The 21,410-nt window shown below is 38.6% G+C and overlaps 1 protein-coding gene across 1 annotated transcript; it reads left to right on the forward strand.

The window, feature by feature from the left end:
• The first annotated feature begins 1,671 nt into the window (after positions 1-1,671).
• LOC123886280 lies at positions 1,672-21,162 on the forward strand. The gene is made up of 4 exons (XM_045935612.1): positions 1,672-1,973; positions 20,157-20,536; positions 20,651-20,937; positions 21,031-21,162. Exons 1-4 carry the CDS (start codon positions 1,672-1,674, stop codon positions 21,160-21,162), a joined length of 1,101 nt encoding a protein of 366 aa, XP_045791568.1.
• Positions 21,163-21,410: the final 248 nt, after the last annotated feature.

A 21,410-nucleotide genomic window follows, 5' to 3' on the forward strand; every position in this document is an offset into this window, starting at 1 on the left:
TCCACTAGATCTCTGATGAAGTGATGCCTAATCTCAATATATTTAGTCCTTGAGTGTTGAATAGGATTTTTTGAAATGTTGATTGCACTCAGATTGTCACAGTATAATGTCATGACATCTTGGTCAACATTATATTCCTTCAGCATTTGCTTCATCCACAACAGTTGAGAACAACTGCTCCCTACAGCTATGTATTCAGCCTCAGCAGTAGATAGAGACACATAATTTTGTTTCTTGCTGAACCACGAAATTAGATTGTCACCTAAAAAGAAACAACCTCCTGATGTACTTTTCCTATCATCAGCACTCCTAGCCTAGTCAACATCACAATACCCTACCAAGGTAGATTTCTTTGTCTGTGAGTACAAAATCCCATAGTTACTGGTGCCATTAACATACTTCATAATTCTTTTAACTTGTACAAGGTGACTCATCTTTGGTTTGGCTTGATATCTTGCACACACACCAACAACAAAGGTGATGTCAGGTCTATTTGCTGTTAGATACAAAAGGCTACCAATCATGCTTCTGTATAAACTTTGATCAACATCAATGTCTTTCTCATCCTTAGTTAGCATCAAATGAATGGCAGCTGGAGTTCTTTTATGAGCTGCATTCTCCATTCCAAACTTCTTGACCATATTCTTTGCATACTTGCTTTGAGAAACAAATATGGTATCTTCCACCTGTTTGACTTGCAGACCAAGGAAGTAGGTTAATTCACCTACTAAACTCATTTCAAATTTTGACTGCATTTGTTGGACGAAATGTTGCACCATTTCTTCAGACATTCCCCCAAACACTATGTCATCAACATAGATTTAAGCAATCATCAGCTTTTCTTCCTTCTCTTTAACAAATAGAGTTTTGTCATGACCACCCTTTCTATAGCCTTGACTAACAAGAAAATTTGTCAGTCTTTCATACCATGCCCTTGGAGCCTGCTTTAGCCCATATAAAGCTTTCTTTAGTTTGTATACATGATCAGGATGGGCAGGATCTATGAATCCTTTTGGCTGCTCCACATAAACTTCCTCACGTAAGTACCCATTAAGAAAGACACTCTTAACATCCATTTTATATAGCTTGAATTTAAAGATGCATGCTATACCAAGAAGTAGCCTTATAGATTCTAATCTTGCGACTGAAGCAAATGTTTCATCAAAGTCAAGTCCTTCCACTTGAGTATATCCTTGAGCTACTAATCTAGCCTTGTTCCTTGTAACAACACAATTTTCATTTGATTTGTTCTTGAACACCCATTTTGTGCCAATGATATTAACACAATTTGGTCTTGGAACAAGATCCCACACATCACTTCTTCTGAATTGAGTTAGTTCATCTTGCATGTAAGAAAAGATGATGATTGCTCAAATCTATGTTGATGACATAATGTTTGGGGGAATGTCTGAAGAAATGGTGCAACATTTCGTCCAACAAATGCAGTCAGAATTTGAAATGAGTTTAGTAGGTGAATTAACCTACTTCCTTGGTTTGCAAGTCAAACAGATGGAAGATACCATATTTGTTTCTCAAAGCAAGTATGCAAAGAATATGGTCAAGAAGTTTGGAATGGAGAATGCAGCTCACAAAAGAACTCCAGCTGCCACTCATTTGAAGCTAACTTAGGATGAGAAAGGCATTGATGTTGATCAAAGTTTATACAGAAGCATGATTGGGAGCCTTTTGTATCTTACAGCAAGTAGACCTGACATCACCTTTGTTGTTGGTGTGTGTGCAAGATATCAGGTCAAACCAAAGATGAGTCACCTTGTACAAGTTAAAAGAATTCTGAAGTATGTTAATGGCACCAGTGACTATCGGATTTTGTACTCACAGACAAAGAACTCTACCTTGGTAGGGTATTGTGATGCTGACTGGGCTGAGAGTGCTGATGATAGGAAAAGTACATCAGGAGGTTGTTTCTTTCTAGGTGACAATCTAATTTCGTGGTTCAGCAAAGAAACAAAATTGTGTGTCTCTATCTACTGCTGAGGCTGAATACATAGCAGCAGGGAGCAGTTGTTCTCAACTGTTGTGGATGAAGCAAATGCTGAAGGAATATAATGTTGACCAAGATGTCATTACATTATACTGTGACAATCTGAGTGCAATCAACATTTCAAAAAATCTTGTTCAACACTCAAGGACTAAACATATTGACATTAGGCATCACTTTATCAGAGATCTGGTGGAAGAAAATTGTGTGGAGCTAAAGCATGTTGGTGTTGGGAAATCGTTTCATAAAACAGTTTTATAAACGCAGCGGAATTTTAAAATTAAAATTTCCCATCAATGGATTCTTGTGAATGAGCATGATCAGGTCTAGAATATTACCTTTGAAGAACAAATTTGTGGTCGCCTTTCTTGATCACAAGCACCGCACTTGCAGCACCTCCACTTAGTCCACACGAACAGGAACCTTCGATCTCACAGTGCTAGCTGTTCTTGGATGAAGGCTGAGGGAATTTTGTGCGGTTTAGGGTTTAGAGAAATTCAGAATTCTTCTAAACTCAGTTAGGGTTTCAAAAACGTAACTACTGAACTTCATAAGGCTCTATTTATAGAGTTTCTTATGAGGTCTTTAGTTTACACGAAATTGGGCTTCTCAAGCCCAATAACCGTTTTTCACTAACTGCACCCCCACAATAAGTCTTACTTATTTTTCCCTTCTTAACTGTCCTTATGTGTGTGACCCTGTAGGTTCTTATGACGTTGGCAATAATATTAATCGTAATATTATAAACAGTGAGCGGTATCTAGCAACACATCACTGTTACCCAAGTCACAGGAATGTCACGTGATCTGACTAACCTTTCCGTGATAAATATCTTGTGTATAATTACCCTTTTGTCCTCATGTCTATATTGAACACAAGGCATAGTATGTCATCCTTGTCTAGTTCAATATTGGGCCCATAGACATATCTCCCGTTATGTAGGAGGGACAAATTCCATCTAGGTCACTCATGTCCCTCAGCATGATTCGTGGGATACCCATCAACCAACTTTATAATTATCCAGTTACGGATAACGTTTGAATGGCAACAAGGTATTACACTCCTGCATCTAGGGTACATAGTGGTTTCAGGTCGAAGGGTGGAATACACCTTTTATCACTATGAGAAAACTTATGACATTTCATAACACTCTATGTAGTATTCTCATGGTGGGTCAATCCGATATAAAGTTACCCTTAACATTTATATCTATGTGAAGACTTGATAACTCATTATCCATGATCAGTGAGATATGATCATCAGTCTACCAACATAATAGTCTTTATGCTTTAACGTTATCCCATTTCACAATAAAGCTTGACTATGGATATGTTTAAGAATAGTGTTCTTATATTTAATGGAATCTCACGATTAAGTCATACTTAACATTCCATACAATGAACTTACTATTCTAGGGACTCTATTATTATTTAACACATAAACATAATAAAGAAAAGCCTTTATTTAATAAATAAATTATTCAATACATTTATTATGCAATTATAAATAACTGGCCTCTAGGGCTTACACCAACAATCTCCCACTAGCACTAGAGCCAATCAGGCATTGTAACACCCCGAACTAACTACCCTTAAAAACGTGATCTTAAAAACTTTTTAAAGATAAGTAGCCGGAGCGCTACGGAAAAACATTTTCAAAAACGATCGTGCACATAACACGAAACGTCGCAGCGGAAAACATAACATAAAGGATTTTCAAAGCAATGAACAAAATAGTTCAAAAGATAATTCATTAACATAAAACATAAGTTAAGATGTTCGCATCGATATACGACGGAATACAAACGATCCCCGACTCGATGTTACAAACTACCAGAGCACTAATATACATCTCAACCAAACTAAACTTAACAAAACTATACAAAGGTAGCCTACACTAGCTCCTCACCAAAAGTGCTCCACACCAAAACGATCTGCAGCTAAAACTCGATCGAAACCTCGACCTGAATACCTGAACCCCCAAAGGTCCAGCACATAACAAATAGGTAGAGAGTTAGTAAACATAATCACATACATACGAATATAGAAACGCACCTATATTCAACCTATCACGTAATACTAACTCACACACATGCCTCGATAAGCAATACACCAGATAACACATACTCACAAATACACAACCAGATAGTTTCGCGTCGTTTCGGACCACACAAAGAACTCACATAACACATAACACATAATTGCACATTTACTCAAATGCGACTAATGCCAAACATTCAATGTCATGCCAACCTAGACACGACTAATGCATGTGGTACCATCTTCTTTATCAAGGAACTTACCATTGATATCCTTCTTTATTGGACAAGTCCAATATCCTTCTTTATCAGACAAGTCTGATATCCCTAAATAATGCATGAATTTATGAATGCCATGCATTTACCAAACATATGATAATCACTTAGCACGAAGCTACTGCTCACTACATGGATAACATAATCCATTAAACTTCTTTATCAGACAAACTGATATTCTTCTTTATCGGACAACCCGATATACAAAAATACATATACTTCTTTGACATTTTATATAAATGCCATCACACAACACAAATATTAAACATGTATCAACAATCATGCAAGGATACCCTTAAACCATGTTACAAGTGCCTAATTGCATTTAAAACAATTATCAAAAAGTTGCTGTCACAGTGCTGTTCGCTAAGCGAATCCGTAGCGAACCCGTAGCGAACACGTAGCGAACACGTAGCGAACACGTAGCGAACACGTTCGCTGTAGCGAACAGGTAGCGAACTACATCAGAGGGTTACAGGTACATGGCGAACAGATAGCGAACCCGTAGCGAACTTATTCGCTAAGCGAATCCGTAGCGAATCCGTAGCGAACTTATTCGCTAAGCGAATCCGTAGCGAATCCGTAGCGAACTACACCAGAAAATATCTGTTCTTGAGTTTCTAAGGCGGTTTAACATCCAAATCCATCCAAAATACATTATAACATGTTATAAATGCATAACAAGTGATCAATCATGTATATACCATACATATATACATGTATTAACATTCAAAAACACCAAAACACATCACACATACAAAATCATGTCAATTTCTTGCAAAATAAGCAAAGTTGCATAAACATGCAAAACCATCATCAAACATATACATATTCCCTCCTAGATGTTCATTAAGCATACTAAGATGAAAAGACATGTTTATGATAAAGAAACTTCACCCAAACCCCAAAGAAATTGGATGAGAGAGTTCAGGAATGGAGGCTAGACACCTCCCCTCTCTTGGATCACCCAAGCTTATGCTTAACCACTCTCACCTTAGATTGAATGATGATTCTTAGCCTCTAAATCTCTTCTCCTTGCTCGTGTTCTTCTTGCCAAAACCCTAGCTTAGCTTGTTCTTGCTCCTAAGCTTACAACTTCTAACTTCTCATGAAAAATGAATTGTGAGACTATTCATGGTTTTGACTTGCTACTTATACCACTCTCTATTGGTCATGAACCAAGCCCAATAGCCTAAGCCCATTAAGCTCTCACACGCCCCAAGCCCATTAACATGGCAAAGGTTTCGCTCACAAACTTATGTTCGCGATAAATAATTATAGGTCGCGTAAATAAATATTTAACACTAACCCAAAATATATGCAAATATATAAAATATCGATTTACTAAAAAATCGGGTCGTTACAACTCTACCCCCCTTAAAAGAATTTCGCCCTCGAAATTACCTAAGAGATAAAGCGAAGAACGAACCCTCAACGCGGCATCTTCGGTTTCTTGCATACCGGACTCTTGTGACCTTCCTCGCCACAATTGAAACAAAACACTTTCACCCGACAAGCATCGGCCTTGTGCCCAAACTGTCCACAACTGAAACACTTGTCGCTTCTCCTCGGGCAATCATATGACATATGACCCCGCTCTCCACATTTGTAACAACTTCCACTTCCTTGCTTCTTCTTTCCACTTCCATTACCCTTGTTCTCATACGGCTTACCACGATCCAAACCTTTTCCTTTCCTATCATTCAGAGCCTTATAGTAGTTAGTCTTGGCTTTGCTATCTTCATCACAAATCCTTGCCTTAGTCATAAGGGTCGGAAAATCCCTGATTTCAAAAAATCCAATCAAAAGCTTGATATCCGGACGAAGTCCACTCTCAAACTTGACACACTTATCCTCTTCGGCTTCCACCGTGTTGTAGTGTGGACTAAACACACACAAAGCTTCAAACTTAGCCGTATACTCGGCGACCGATAAATTTCCTTGCTTGAGCTCCATGAACTCGATCACTTTCTTATTCTTCACATCAGCCGGAAAGTACTTCCTTAAAAATTCCCTTTTGAAAGTTTCCCAAACGATAGCAACACCATCCACTCCAAACCTGAGTTTCACATTCCTCCACCAAACGATTGCCTCCTCTCTAAGGGCATAAGTTCCCAAAGTAGTCTTGTTCTCCTCAGAACAACACATTGCTTCAAAGATGATCTCAACCTCATCTAACCACTTGATAGCTCCCTCCGGGTTATAGCCACCGGTAAACAGAGTCGGTTTATGCGACATAAACCTTTCCAATCTTTTCTCACTATCCCTTCCCGGGTCATTATCTCTTACCACCAATGTAGTCAAAGCAGTCAAAGCTTGTGCAATCTGAGCGTTGGTCCTAGCAGCAGCCATGATTCCTGAACGAATCACAACTCGACGTTAGAATGTATTAACAGTGTACCCAACACATGCTTCATACAAGAGAAAGAAAATCCTAATGGCTCACATGAACCGACCTGCTCTGATACCACTATTGTAACACCCCGAACTAACTACCCTTAAAAACGTGATCTTAAAAACTTTTTAAAGATAAGTAGCCGGAGCGCTACGGAAAAACATTTTCAAAAACGATCGTGCACATAACACGAAACGTCGCAGCGGAAAACATAACATAAAGGATTTTCAAAGCAATGAACAAAATAGTTCAAAAGATAATTCATTAACATAAAACATAAGTTAAGATGTTCGCATCGATATACGACGGAATACAAACGATCCCCGACTCGATGTTACAAACTACCAGAGCACTAATATACATCTCAACCAAACTAAACTTAACAAAACTATACAAAGGTAGCCTACACTAGCTCCTCACCAAAAGTGCTCCACACCAAAACGATCTGCAGCTAAAACTCGATCGAAACCTCGACCTGAATACCTGAACCCCCAAAGGTCCAGCACATAACAAATAGGTAGAGAGTTAGTAAACATAATCACATACATACGAATATAGAAACGCACCTATATTCAACCTATCACGTAATACTAACTCACACACATGCCTCGATAAGCAATACACCAGATAACACATACTCACAAATACACAACCAGATAGTTTCGCGTCGTTTCGGACCACACAAAGAACTCACATAACACATAACACATAATTGCACATTTACTCAAATGCGACTAATGCCAAACATTCAATGTCATGCCAACCTAGACACGACTAATGCATGTGGTACCATCTTCTTTATCAAGGAACTTACCATTGATATCCTTCTTTATTGGACAAGTCCAATATCCTTCTTTATCAGACAAGTCTGATATCCCTAAATAATGCATGAATTTATGAATGCCATGCATTTACCAAACATATGATAATCACTTAGCACGAAGCTACTGCTCACTACATGGATAACATAATCCATTAAACTTCTTTATCAGACAAACTGATATTCTTCTTTATCGGACAACCCGATATACAAAAATACATATACTTCTTTGACATTTTATATAAATGCCATCACACAACACAAATATTAAACATGTATCAACAATCATGCAAGGATACCCTTAAACCATGTTACAAGTGCCTAATTGCATTTAAAACAATTATCAAAAAGTTGCTGTCACAGTGCTGTTCGCTAAGCGAATCCGTAGCGAACCCGTAGCGAACACGTAGCGAACACATAGCGAACACGTAGCGAACACGTTCGCTGTAGCGAACAGGTAGCGAACTACATCAGAGGGTTACAGGTACATGGCGAACAGATAGCGAACCCGTAGCGAACTTATTCGCTAAGCGAATCCGTAGCGAATCCGTAGCGAACTTATTCGCTAAGCGAATCCGTAGCGAATCCGTAGCGAACTACACCAGAAAATATCTGTTCTTGAGTTTCTAAGGCGGTTTAACATCCAAATCCATCCAAAATACATTATAACATGTTATAAATGCATAACAAGTGATCAATCATGTATATACCATACATATATACATGTATTAACATTCAAAAACACCAAAACACATCACACATACAAAATCATGTCAATTTCTTGCAAAATAAGCAAAGTTGCATAAACATGCAAAACCATCATCAAACATATACATATTCCCTCCTAGATGTTCATTAAGCATACTAAGATGAAAAGACATGTTTATGATAAAGAAACTTCACCCAAACCCCAAAGAAATTGGATGAGAGAGTTCAGGAATGGAGGCTAGACACCTCCCCTCTCTTGGATCACCCAAGCTTATGCTTAACCACTCTCACCTTAGATTGAATGATGATTCTTAGCCTCTAAATCTCTTCTCCTTGCTCGTGTTCTTCTTGCCAAAACCCTAGCTTAGCTTGTTCTTGCTCCTAAGCTTACAACTTCTAACTTCTCATGAAAAATGAATTGTGAGACTATTCATGGTTTTGACTTGCTACTTATACCACTCTCTATTGGTCATGAACCAAGCCCAATAGCCTAAGCCCATTAAGCTCTCACACGCCCCAAGCCCATTAACATGGCAAAGGTTTCGCTCACAAACTTATGTTCGCGATAAATAATTATAGGTCGCGTAAATAAATATTTAACACTAACCCAAAATATATGCAAATATATAAAATATCGATTTACTAAAAAATCGGGTCGTTACAGGCATACTCCTAATACCTATGCCCCTAGTGTGGCCCTCATGCTTCGGCTGAGCAAGAGGCTTTGTAAGTGGATCAGCAGCATTGTCAAGTGTTGGTACTCTGCATATTTTCACATCTCCTCTATCAATTATTTCTCGAATAAGATGATAGTGCCTGAGTATGTGTTTGGACTTTTGGTGAGATCTAGGTTCCTTAGCTTGTGCGATTGCACCATTGTTGTCACAAAATAATTCAATGGGATCCACAATGCTAGGGAATATGCCAAGTTCAGTAATGAACTTCTTTATCCAAACAGCTTCCTTTGCTGCATTTGATGCAGCGATGTACTCAGCTTCGGTTCTAGAATCAGCAACTGTATCTTGCTTTGAACTCTTCCAGCTCACAGCGCCACCATTTATGCAAAACACATAGCCTGATTGCGACCTAAAGTCATCCCTATCTGTTTGGAAGCTAGCATCAGTGTAACCAATTACATTTAGCTCTTTTTGGCCTCCATATATTAGGAATGAGTCTTTAGTCCTCCTTAAGTATTTAAGGATGTTCTTGACAGCCACCCAATGAGCCTCACCAGGATCAGACTGATAACGGCTTGTTGCGCTTAAGGCATATGAAACATCTGGTCGAGTACATATCATGGCATACATGATAGATCCTATAGCTGATGCATAAGGGATCTTACTCATGCGGTCTCTTTCTTCCTTAGATGAAGGAGACTGTGTCTTTGAAAGACATAGGCCATGTTGCATAGGAATGAATCCTTTCTTGGAATCATGCATATTAAAGCGTCTTAACACTTTATCTATGTATGTACTCTGGCTCAGGCCAAGCAGTTTTTGTGATCTATCTCTATAGATTCTTATTCCTAATATATAGGCTGCTTCACCCAGATCTTTCATAGAAAAGCAATTCCCTAACCAAGTTTTAATTTGTTGCAAGGTAGGGATGTCGTTTCCTATTAGTAATATGTCATCTACATATAATACTAGGAATGCGACTATGCTCCCACTAACCTTCTTGTAAACACAAGGCTCATCTTCATTTTGAATGAATCCGTACTGTTTTACAGTTTCATCAAAACGAAGATTCCAACTTCTGGAAGCTTGCTTCAATCCGTAGATTGACCGCTGTAATTTGCATATCTTTTTGGCTTCTCCTGGAATGCAAAAGCCTTCAGGTTGTGTCATATACACATCCTCAAGGAGACTCCCATTAAGGAAGGCAGTTTTTACATCCATCTGCCAGATTTCATAATCATAGTATGCAGCGATGGCAAGTAAGATCCGAATGGATTTGATCATCGCAACTGGTGAAAATGTTTCATCATAGTCTACCCCATGAATTTGTTTGAAACCTTTAGCAACCAATCGCGCTTTGTAGGTCTGTACCTTTCCATCCATGTCAGTCTTCTTCTTAAAGACCCACTTGCATCCTATGGGTTTAATCCCATCAGGAGCCTCCACCAAGTTCCAAACTTGATTTGTGTACATGGAATCCATTTCAGATTTCATGGCTTCAAGCCACTTCTCAGATTCAGGGCCAGTAATGGCCTCTTGGTAAGTCACAGGCTCATCTTGATCCATGAGTAATACATCACCTTGTTCCGATATGAGATATCCATATCTTTCAGGTTCTTGACGTATCCTGTTGGACCTACGTGGTTCTTGTGTTATATGAGCAGGATTCTCTGTCACAACATCTTGTGCATCCCGCTCTTGTTCCTCCATTGGTGTGTCATTACTTTGTGGATCGTGAATTTCTTCAAGATCTACTTTCCTCCCACTGATTCCTTTGGAAACAAAGTCCTTTTCTAGGAATACTCCTGTTCGAGCGACAAACACTTTGCCCTCAGAAGGATTGTAGAAGTGATATCCTTTTGTCTCTTTTGGATATCCCACAAAGAAGCACTTGTCAGATTTAGGTTCAAGTTTAGTAGAAATTTGACGTTTTACATAAACTTCGCAACCCCAAATCTTTAAGTAAGACATATGTGGTTTCTTGCCACTCCACATCTCATATGGTGTCTTTTCAACCGTTTTAGAAGGAACACGGTTAAGTGTATAAGCTGCTGTTAATAGGGCGTGTCCCCAAAAGGAGTTTGGAAGATCAGCGTGACTCATCATAGACCGCACCATGTCCAACAAGGTTCGGTTTCTTCTCTCAGACACACCATTCCATTGTGGTGTTCCAGGAGGAGTGAGTTGGGATAAGATCCCACACTCTTTTAGATGGTCATCAAACTCTAGGCTTAAATACTCACCTCCTCGATCTGATCGAAGGGTTTTGATTTTCTTTCCTAGTTGGTTTTGTACTTCATTTTTAAATTCTTTGAACTTTTCAAAGGATTTGGATTTATGCTTCATTAGATACACATATCCATATCTACTGTAGTCATCAGTAAATGTGATAAGTATTGAAAACCTCCTCTAGCGTGTGTGTTCAATGGTCCACATACATCAGTATGTATGAGAGCCAAAAGATCACTTGCCCTTTCACTTTTACCAGTGAATGGGGTCTTTGTCATTTTTCCCAATAAACAAGATCTGCATGTTTCAAAAGATTCATAATCAAATGAATCCAAGAGCCCATCTTTATGGAGCTTGGAAATGCGTTTCTCATTTATATGGCCTAAACGACAGTGCCAAAGGTATGTAGGATTTAACTCATTAGGTTTAATCCTTTTTGTATCAATGTTATATATTGGCATTTCAAGATCAAGAATATATAATCCATTACTCATTTGTGCTGTGGCATAAAAAATATCATTTAAATAAATGGAGCAACAATTGTTCTTTATTATAAATGAAAAGCCAACTTTATCCAAACAAGAAACAGAAATAATATTCCTGCTAATGGCAGGTACATAAAAACAGTTCTCTAACTGTATTATTAAACCAGAAGGTAAAGTCAAATTATAAACTCCTACAGCTAATGCGGCAACTCTTGCTCCATTTCCCACTCGTAGGTCGACTTCACCTTTAGCCAATCCTCTACTCCTTTGCAGCCCCTGCACAATAGTACAAATGTGAGAACCACATCCGGTATCTAATACCCATGTAGAAGAAGTATATAAATTAATTTCAATAACAAAGATACCTGCTGAATTGGAGCTCTCTACTCCATTCTTTTTATCTTCCAGGTATTTTGGGCAGTTCCTCTTCCAATGTCCAGTCTTGTTACAGTGGAAGCACCTACCCTCCTTTGCAACTCCCCTAGTGGGCTTCAAGGCTTTAGGGGTAGGTTTGGGTTTGGCAACTTCCTTGCCCTTCCCTTTGACTCCCTTTCCTTTATTGCCCTTCCCTTTGTTTCCATTGCCAATCATAAGAACATGGTTGGACTTCCCTTTTGTTTTCATGTTCTGCTCAGCTTGCCTCAACATGCCTAGCAGTTGTGGCAGAGTCTTCTCCATGTCCGACATGGTGAAGTTCAGAACAAACTGATTAAAACTCTCCGGCAACGATTGCAAGATCAGATCAGTTGCAAGCTCATTTCCAAGTGGAAATCCCAATTTTTCTAAGTTCCCCACGTACCCAATCATCTTGAGCACATGTGGACTTACTAGAGATCCCTCAGATAGCTTGGCTGAAAACAGGGCTTTGGAAACCTCAAACCTCTCAATCCTGGCTTGCTCTTGATAGAGCGTTTTCAAGTGTTCGATCATATCGAACGCATTCATGTCCTCATGTTGCTTCTGAAGCTCATTGGTCATGGTAGCCAGCATGAGGCACTTTGCATCCATGGCATCATCAAGACGCTTTTGATAAGCATCCCTTTGAGCCTTAGGAGCATTGGCCGCAGGTTCATCCTCAGGGTTAGGTTGGGGTTCCTCAATAGCATACAGCTTTTTCTCGTGCATGAGGACTATCCTCAAGTTACGATGCCAATCAAGAAAATTTGTCCCAGACAATTTTTCTTTGTCAAGAATGCTTCGCAAAATGTTGTTCGAAGTATTGGTGTTTGACATGGTGATCTACAATTGTAAAAGTGAAAATATAAGTATTGAACAATTTTAATACACATTTAATTAGGCCTTTAATTAAACATGTGCTCTCACTATTTTACTCAAAACAAATGACCCTCGACATTTGATTTGGAAAATCCCGTTGGAAGATTTTCTAGTGAGAATGAGATCCATATTTCACTTCGTTTTAAGTCAGCGTTGGGCTGATTACACAAAACTTAGTTATTTAGGTAGGAAACTCCTTTCCAATTGTATCTCATACAACTCTCATATCCTTTCTATTGGGTGAATAACACTTATTCTAATCCATCAAATGGAATAACCCAATACTTGCTTCTAAAGTCATATAATCTTATTATATTTTCTTTAGTTAAGTTAGACCCATTAAATAGCGATCGGATAAATAAATTACCTCACCGCAACTTATCAATATTGACAATGCACTTCGCGTTGGCAAAACCTACATTGATCGATATTGATCTTGAAGGGCGCTATTCGTTGGAAAGCGATAAAACTTAATATTAATTCCTTTGAGGGCTTTTATAATTAATTTGATCTCACCTTACCACGGCTTACATACAATGACGTCACTCCATACATAACATGCATCAACATACATAATATAATAAAATGATATGGTTATGGCCCCTAGCGTGATTGTTCCCTCAAGCAAATGAGAGAACCTATGCTATATCTAAGAACGACCTATACTTCTCCAAGATAGATCTTCATTGATATCCTTCCTGTCCTATTTGCTAATCTTATATTACATCACTACAAGAAACTCGTGTTCATACGAGGGAGTGAGATGAGAAAAGAAATTACATCAAGAAAATATAAGAGAGGCACGACACGCAGGCCGTATTTAAAATCCCAAATAAAACAAAAAGAAGAACTAAGGCCATAACCATTCATCATGCAACTTTAATAACAATAAACACACAATTTATTATTATTACTTTAGTACAATTAAATAAACACCATGATCAATCAAATTTTGTAAGGTGATCAATCATGGTGTTTTATTAATTGGACTAAAGTAATAATAATAAATTGTGTGTTTATTGTTATTAAAGTTGCATGATGAATGGTTATGGCCTTAGTTCTTCTTTTTGTTTTATTTGGGATTTTAAATACGGCCTGCGTGTCGTGCCTCTCTTATATTTTCTTGATGTAATTTCTTTTCTCATCTCACTCCCTCGTATGAACACGAGTTTCTTGTAGTGATGTAATATAAGATTAGCAAATAGGACAGGAAGGATATCAATGAAGATCTATCTTGGAGAAGTATAGGTCGTTCTTAGATAGAGCATAGGTTCTCTCATTTGCTTGAGGGAACAATCACGCTAGGGGCCATAACCATATCATTTTATTATATTATGTATGTTGATGCATGTTATGTATGGAGTGACGTCATTGTATGTAAGCCGTGGTAAGGTGAGATCAAATTAATTATAAAAGCCCTCAAAGGAATTAATATTAAGTTTTATCGCTTTCCAACGAATAGCGCCCTTCAAGATCAATATCGATCAATGTAGGTTTTGCCAACGCGAAGTGCATTGTCAATATTGATAAGTTGCGGTGAGGTAATTTATTTATCCGATCGCTATTTAATGGGTCTAACTTAACTAAAGAAAATATAATAAGATTATATGACTTTAGAAGCAAGTATTGGGTTATTCCATATGATGGATTAGAATAAGTGTTATTCACCCAATAGAAAGGATATGAGAGTTGTATGAGATACAATTGGAAAGGAGTTTCCTACCTAAATAACTAAGTTTTGTGTAATCAGCCCAACGCTGACTTAAAACGAAGTGAAATATGGATCTCATTCTCACTAGAAAATCTTCCAACGGGATTTTCCGAATCAAATGTCGAGGGTCATTTGTTTTGAGTAAAATAGTGAGAGCACATGTTTAATTAAAGGCCTAATTAAATGTGTATTAAAATTGTTCAATACTTATATTTTCACTTTTACAATTGTAGATCACCATGTCAAACACCAATACTTCGAACAACATTTTGCGAAGCATTCTTGACAAAGAAAAATTGTCTGGGACAAATTTTCTTGATTGGCATCGTAACTTGAGGATAGTCCTCATGCACGAGAAAAAGTTGTATGCTATTGAGGAACCCCAACCTAACCCGGAGGATGAACCTGCGGCCAATGCTCCTAAGGCTCAAAGGGATGCTTATCAAAAGCATCTTGATGATGCCATGGATGCAAAGTGCCTCACGCTGGCTACCATGACCTCTGAGCTTCAGAAGCAACATGAGGACATGAATGCGTTCGATATGATCGAACACTTGAAAACGCTCTATCAAGAGCAAGCCAGGATTGAGAGGTTTGAGGTTTCCAAAGCCCTGTTTTCAGCCAAGCTATCTGAGGGATCTCTAGTAAGTCCACATGTGCTCAAGATGATTGGGTACGTGGGGAACTTAGAAAAATTGGGATTTCCACTTGGAAATGAGCTTGCAACTGATCTGATCTTGCAATCGTTGCCGGAGAGTTTTAATCAGTTTGTTCTGAACTTCACCATGTCGGACATGGAGAAGACTCTGCCACAACTGCTAGGCATGTTGAGGCAAGCTGAGCAGAACATGAAAACAAAAGGGAAGTCCAACCATGTTCTTATGATTGGCAATGGAAACAAAGGGAAGGGCAACAAAGGAAAGGGAGTCAAAGGGAAGGGCAAGGAAGTTGCCAAACCCAAACCTACCCCTAAAGCCTTGAAGCCCACTAGGGGAGTTGCAAAGGAGGGTAGGTGCTTCCACTGTAACAAGACTGGACATTGGAAGAGGAACTGCCCAAAATACCTGGAACATAAAAAGAATGGAGTAGAGAGCTCCAATTCAGCAGGTATCTTTGTTATTGAAATTAATTTATCTACTTCTTCTACATGGGTATTAGATACTGGATGTGGTTCTCACATTTGTACTAATGTGCAGGGGCTGCAAAGGAGTAGAGGATTGGCTAAAGGTGAAGTCGACCTACGAGTGGGAAATGGAGCAAGAGTTGCCGCATTAGCTGCAGGAGTTTATAATTTGACTTTACCTTCTGGTTTAATAATACAGTTAGAGAACTGTTTTTATGTACCTGCCATTAGCAGGAATATTATTTCTGTTTCTTGTTTGGATAAACTTGGCTTTTCATTTATAATAAAGAACAATTGTTGCTCCATTTATTTAAATGATATTTTTTATGCCACAGCACAAATGAGTAATGGATTATATATTCTTGATCTTGAAATGCCAATATATAACATTGATACAAAAAGGATTAAACCTAATGAGTTAAATCCTACATACCTTTGGCACTGTCGTTTAGGCCATATAAATGAGAAACGCATTTCCAAGCTCCATAAAGATGGGCTCTTGGATTCATTTGATTATGAATCTTTTGAAACATGCAGATCTTGTTTATTGGGAAAAATGACAAAGACCCCATTCACTGGTAAAGGTGAAAGGGCAAGTGATCTTTTGGCTCTCATACATACTGATGTATGTGGACCATTGAACACACATGCTAGAGGTGGTTTTCAATACTTCATCACATTTACTGATGACTACAGTAGATATGGATATGTGTATCTAATGAAGCATAAATCCGAATCCTTTGAAAAGTTCAAAGAATTTAAAAATGAAGTACAAAACCAACTAGGAAAGAAAATCAAAACCCTTCGATCAGATCGAGGAGGTGAGTATTTAAGCCTAGAGTTTGATGACCATCTAAAAGAGTGTGGGATCTTATCCCAACTCACTCCTCCTGGAACACCACAATGGAATGGTGTGTCTGAGAGAAGAAACCGAACCTTGTTGGACATGGTGCGGTCTATGATGAGTCACGCTGATCTTCCAAACTCCTTTTGGGGACACGCCCTATTAACAACAGCTTATACACTTAACCGTGTTCCTTCTAAAACGGTTGAAAAGACACCATATGAGATGTGGAGTGGCAAGAAACCACATATGTCTTACTTAAAGATTTGGGGTTGCGAAGTTTATGTAAAACGTCAAATTTCTACTAAACTTGAACTTAAATCTGACAAGTGCTTCTTTGTGGGATATCCAAAAGAGACAAAAGGATATCACTTCTACAATCCTTCGGAGGGCAAAGTGTTTGTCGCTCGAACAGGAGTATTCCTAGAAAAGGACTTTGTTTCCAAAGGAATCAGTGGGAGGAAAGTAGATCTTGAAGAAATTCACGATCCACAAAGTAATGACACACCAATGGAGGAACAAGAGCGGGATGCACAAGATGTTGTGATAGAGAATCCTGCTCATATAACACAAGAACCACGTAGGTCCAACAGGATACGTCAAGAACCTGAAAGATATGGATATCTCATATCGGAACAAGGTGATGTATTACTCATGGATCAAGATGAGCCTGTGACTTACCAAGAGGCCATTACTGGCCCTGAATCTGAGAAGTGGCTTGAAGCCATGAAATCTGAAATGGATTCCATGTACACAAATCAAGTTTGGAACTTGGTGGAGGCTCCTGATGGGATTAAACCCATAGGATGCAAGTGGGTCTTTAAGAAGAAGACTGACATGGATGGAAAGGTACAGACCTACAAAGCGCGATTGGTTGCTAAAGGTTTCAAACAAATTCATGGGGTAGACTATGATGAAACATTTTCACCAGTTGCGATGATCAAATCCATTCGGATCTTACTTGCCATCGCTGTATACTATGATTATGAAATCTGGCAGATGGATGTAAAAACTGCCTTCCTTAATGGGAGTCTCCTTGAGGATGTGTATATGACACAACCTGAAGGCTTTTGCATTCCAGGAGAAGCCAAAAAGATATGCAAATTACAGCGGTCAATCTACGGATTGAAGCAAGCTTCCAGAAGTTGGAATCTTCGTTTTGATGAAACTGTAAAACAGTACGGATTCATTCAAAATGAAGATGAGACTTGTGTTTACAAGAAGGTTAGTGGGAGCATAGTCGCATTCCTAGTATTATATGTAGATGACATATTACTAATAGGAAACGACATCCCTACCTTGCAACAAATTAAAACTTGGTTAGGGAATTGCTTTTCTATGAAAGATCTGGGTGAAGCAGCCTATATATTAGGAATAAGAATCTATAGAGATAGATCACAAAAACTGCTTGGCCTGAGCCAGAGTACATACATAGATAAAGTGTTAAGACGCTTTAATATGCATGATTCCAAGAAAGGATTTATTCCTATGCAACATGGCCTATGTCTTTCAAAGACACAGTCTCCTTCATCTAAGGAAGAAAGAGACCGCATGAGTAAGATCCCTTATGCATCGGCTATAGGATCTATCATGTATGCCATGATATGTACTCGACCAGATGTTTCATATGCCTTAAGCGCAACAAGCCGTTATCAGTCTGATCCTGGTGAGGCTCATTGGGTGGCTGTCAAGAACATCCTTAAATACTTAAGGAGGACTAAAGACTCATTCCTAATATATGGAGGCCAAGAAGAGCTAAATGTAATTGGTTACACTGATGCTAGCTTCCAAACAGATAGGGATGACTTTAGGTCGCAATCAGGCTATGTGTTTTGCATAAATGGTGGCGCTGTGAGCTGGAAGAGTTCAAAGCAAGATACAGTTGCTGATTCTACAACCGAAGCTGAGTACATCGCTGCATCAAATGCAGCAAAGGAAGCTGTTTGGATAAAGAAGTTCATTACTGAACTTGGCATATTCCCTAGCATTGTGGATCCCATTGAATTATTTTGTGACAACAATGGTGCAATCGCACAAGCTAAGGAACCTAGATCTCACCAAAAGTCCAAACACATACTCAGGCGCTATCATCTTATTCGAGAAATAATTGATAGAGGAGATGTGAAAATATGCAGAGTACCAACACTTGACAATGCTGCTGATCCACTTACAAAGCCTCTTGCTCAGCCGAAGCATGAGGGCCACACTAGGGGCATAGGTATTAGGAGTATGCCTGATTGGCTCTAGTGCTAGTGGGAGATTGTTGGTGTAAGCCCTAGAGGCCAATTATTTATAATTGCATAATAAATGTATTGAATAATTTACTTATTAAATAAAGGCTTTTCTTTATTATGTGTATGTGTTAAATAATAATAGAGTCCCTAGAATAGTAAGTTCATTGTATGGAACGTTAAGTATGACTTAATCGTGAGATTCCATTAAATATAAGAACACTATTCTTAAACATATCCATAGTCAAGCTTTATTGTGAAATGGGATAACGTTAAAGCATAAAGACTATTATGTTGGTAGACTGATGATCATATCTCACTGATCATGGATAATGAGTTATCAAGTCTTCACATAGATATAAATGTTAAGGGTAACTTTATATCGGATTGACCCACCATGAGAATACTACATAGAGTGTTATGAAATGTCATAAGTTTTCTCATAGTGATAAAAGGTGTATTCCACCCTTCGACCTGAAACCACTATGTACCCTAGATGCAGGAGTGTAATACCTTGTTGCCATTCAAACGTTATCCGTAACTGGATAATTATAAAGTTGGTTGATGGGTATCCCACGAATCATGCTGAGGGACATGAGTGACCTAGATGGAATTTGTCCCTCCTACATAACGGGAGATATGTCTATGGGCCCAATATTGAACTAGACAAGGATGACATACTATGCCTTGTGTTCAATATAGACATGAGGACAAAAGGGTAATTATACACAAGATATTTATCACGGAAAGGTTAGTCAGATCACGTGACATTCCTGTGACTTGGGTAACAGTGATGTGTTGCTAGATACCGCTCACTGTTTATAATATTACGATTAATATTATTGCCAACGTCATAAGAACCTACAGGGTCACACACATAAGGACAGTTAAGAAGGGAAAAATAAGTAAGACTTATTGTGGGGGTGCAGTTAGTGAAAAACGGTTATTGGGCTTGAGAAGCCCAATTTCGTGTAAACTAAAGACCTCATAAGAAACTCTATAAATAGAGCCTTATGAAGTTCAGTAGTTACGTTTTTGAAACCCTAACTGAGTTTAGAAGAATTCTGAATTTCTCTAAACCCTAAAACCGCACAAAATTCCCTCAGCCTTCATCCAAGAACAGCTAGCACTGTGAGATCGAAGGTTCCTGTTCGTGTGGACTAAGTGGAGGTGCTGCAAGTGCGGTGCTTGTGATCAAGAAAGGCGACCACGAATTTGTTCTTCAAAGGTAATATTCTAGACCTGATCATGCTCATTCACAAGAATCCATTGATGGGAAATTCTAAACTTTAAAATTCCGCTGCGTTTATAAAAATGTTTTATGAAACGATTTCCCAACACTAAGATGGGACTATATATACAAGAGGAGACTTGCTGTTGAGAGGGAACTGACAAAAGATGCCCTCAAATGTCAAGACATCTTTCACCTCATCAAGGAAGCAGGTTTGTTGAAAACTGTTGCTGACTTTAGTCCATGCTATGAACTCCTTGTCAAAGAATTCCTTGTCAACATTCCTGAGGAGTGTGATAATCCACTGAGCAAGGATTATCAAAAGGTGTATGTCAGAGGTAAATGTATTGACTTTTCTCCTACTGTGATCAATAATTATCTTGGAAGATCTGTTGAACCTAAGCCTGAACTAGAGGTGGCTAATGATGCTGTAAGTACTGAGATTACTGCTGGCAAGGTCAAGGTGTGGCCTAAAAACAAGTTAATACCCACTAGTAAGCTGATTATGAAGTATGCCATCCTGAATAGGATTGGGTCTACAAACTAGGTACCAACCAAGCATGCCACAAATGTTGCAATAGGTTTGGGTCATTTTATTTATGTTGTAGGAACCAAAGTTGATTATGATTATGGTACCTATATTTTTGATCAAACTGTTAAGCACATTAGATCCACTGCTGTTAAGATGCCTATAGCATTTCCATCTTTATTATATGGGATCATTTTGGATCAATACCCTGATATCAAGATCATTACTGATACTCCTAAGAAAAGGGAAACTGCCTTCACCTTTCATCACAAGTTGTTTGGAGACCATAATGTTGCAAACATTGTTGGGACATCTACTGGTGCAGCTGGTCCTATGACTAGAATGGAGATCATTGCTGCTCTAATGGTTCAATGTCAGGAGATTGATAAGCAGAAAGACAAGCTCGATGAGAAGAAGCTGATGTTTGAAAGGATGATCTAATCCTTGGAGGCTTAAGAGGTGACTGTCAAAGCAAATAAAGATGTTGTTGCTGATGATGAACCAAAGGATGCTAATGACAATGAAGACTCTGACACTGAGGCTGCTACAGATGCTAAGGATGATGACTCTGGTAGCAGTGATGAAGAATGATTGTGTTACAAGTTTTACTTGTTTTTTATGCACGTTTACTTTTATTTGGTTTATGGGTTCATTGCCCTGGATTTTAGCACCTTCTGAGTGCATGGTTTGTAATCTTGTTTTGTTTCTGCACTTTGGATACTATGCTTCACTATTTTGGCACATTTTGTGGCTAAAAAGGGGGAGTAGTACTTTGATGTTTGTTGTTCTGCTACTATGTTGTTGTGTCTTTTGTTGTGACATGTTCTAAGACACTTGTC

The sequence above is a fragment of the Trifolium pratense genome, linkage group LG5 (assembly GCF_020283565.1).
Source record: "Trifolium pratense cultivar HEN17-A07 linkage group LG5, ARS_RC_1.1, whole genome shotgun sequence".
Classification (NCBI taxonomy): Eukaryota; Viridiplantae; Streptophyta; class Magnoliopsida; order Fabales; family Fabaceae; genus Trifolium; species Trifolium pratense.

Excerpts from the sequence above, each read along its gene's own strand:
- LOC123886280 (XM_045935612.1), top strand. The coding sequence starts at position 1,672 with ATGATTGGGAGCCTTTTGTATCTTACAGCAAGTAGACCTGACATCACC. Across the intron at positions 1,974-20,156 it reads TTCAGCAAAGAAACAAAATT|ATGGGACTATATATACAAGA; the intron begins GTGTGTCTCTAT and ends CCCAACACTAAG. Across the intron at positions 20,938-21,030 it reads AGATCATTGCTGCTCTAATG|GTGACTGTCAAAGCAAATAA; the intron begins GTTCAATGTCAG and ends GAGGCTTAAGAG.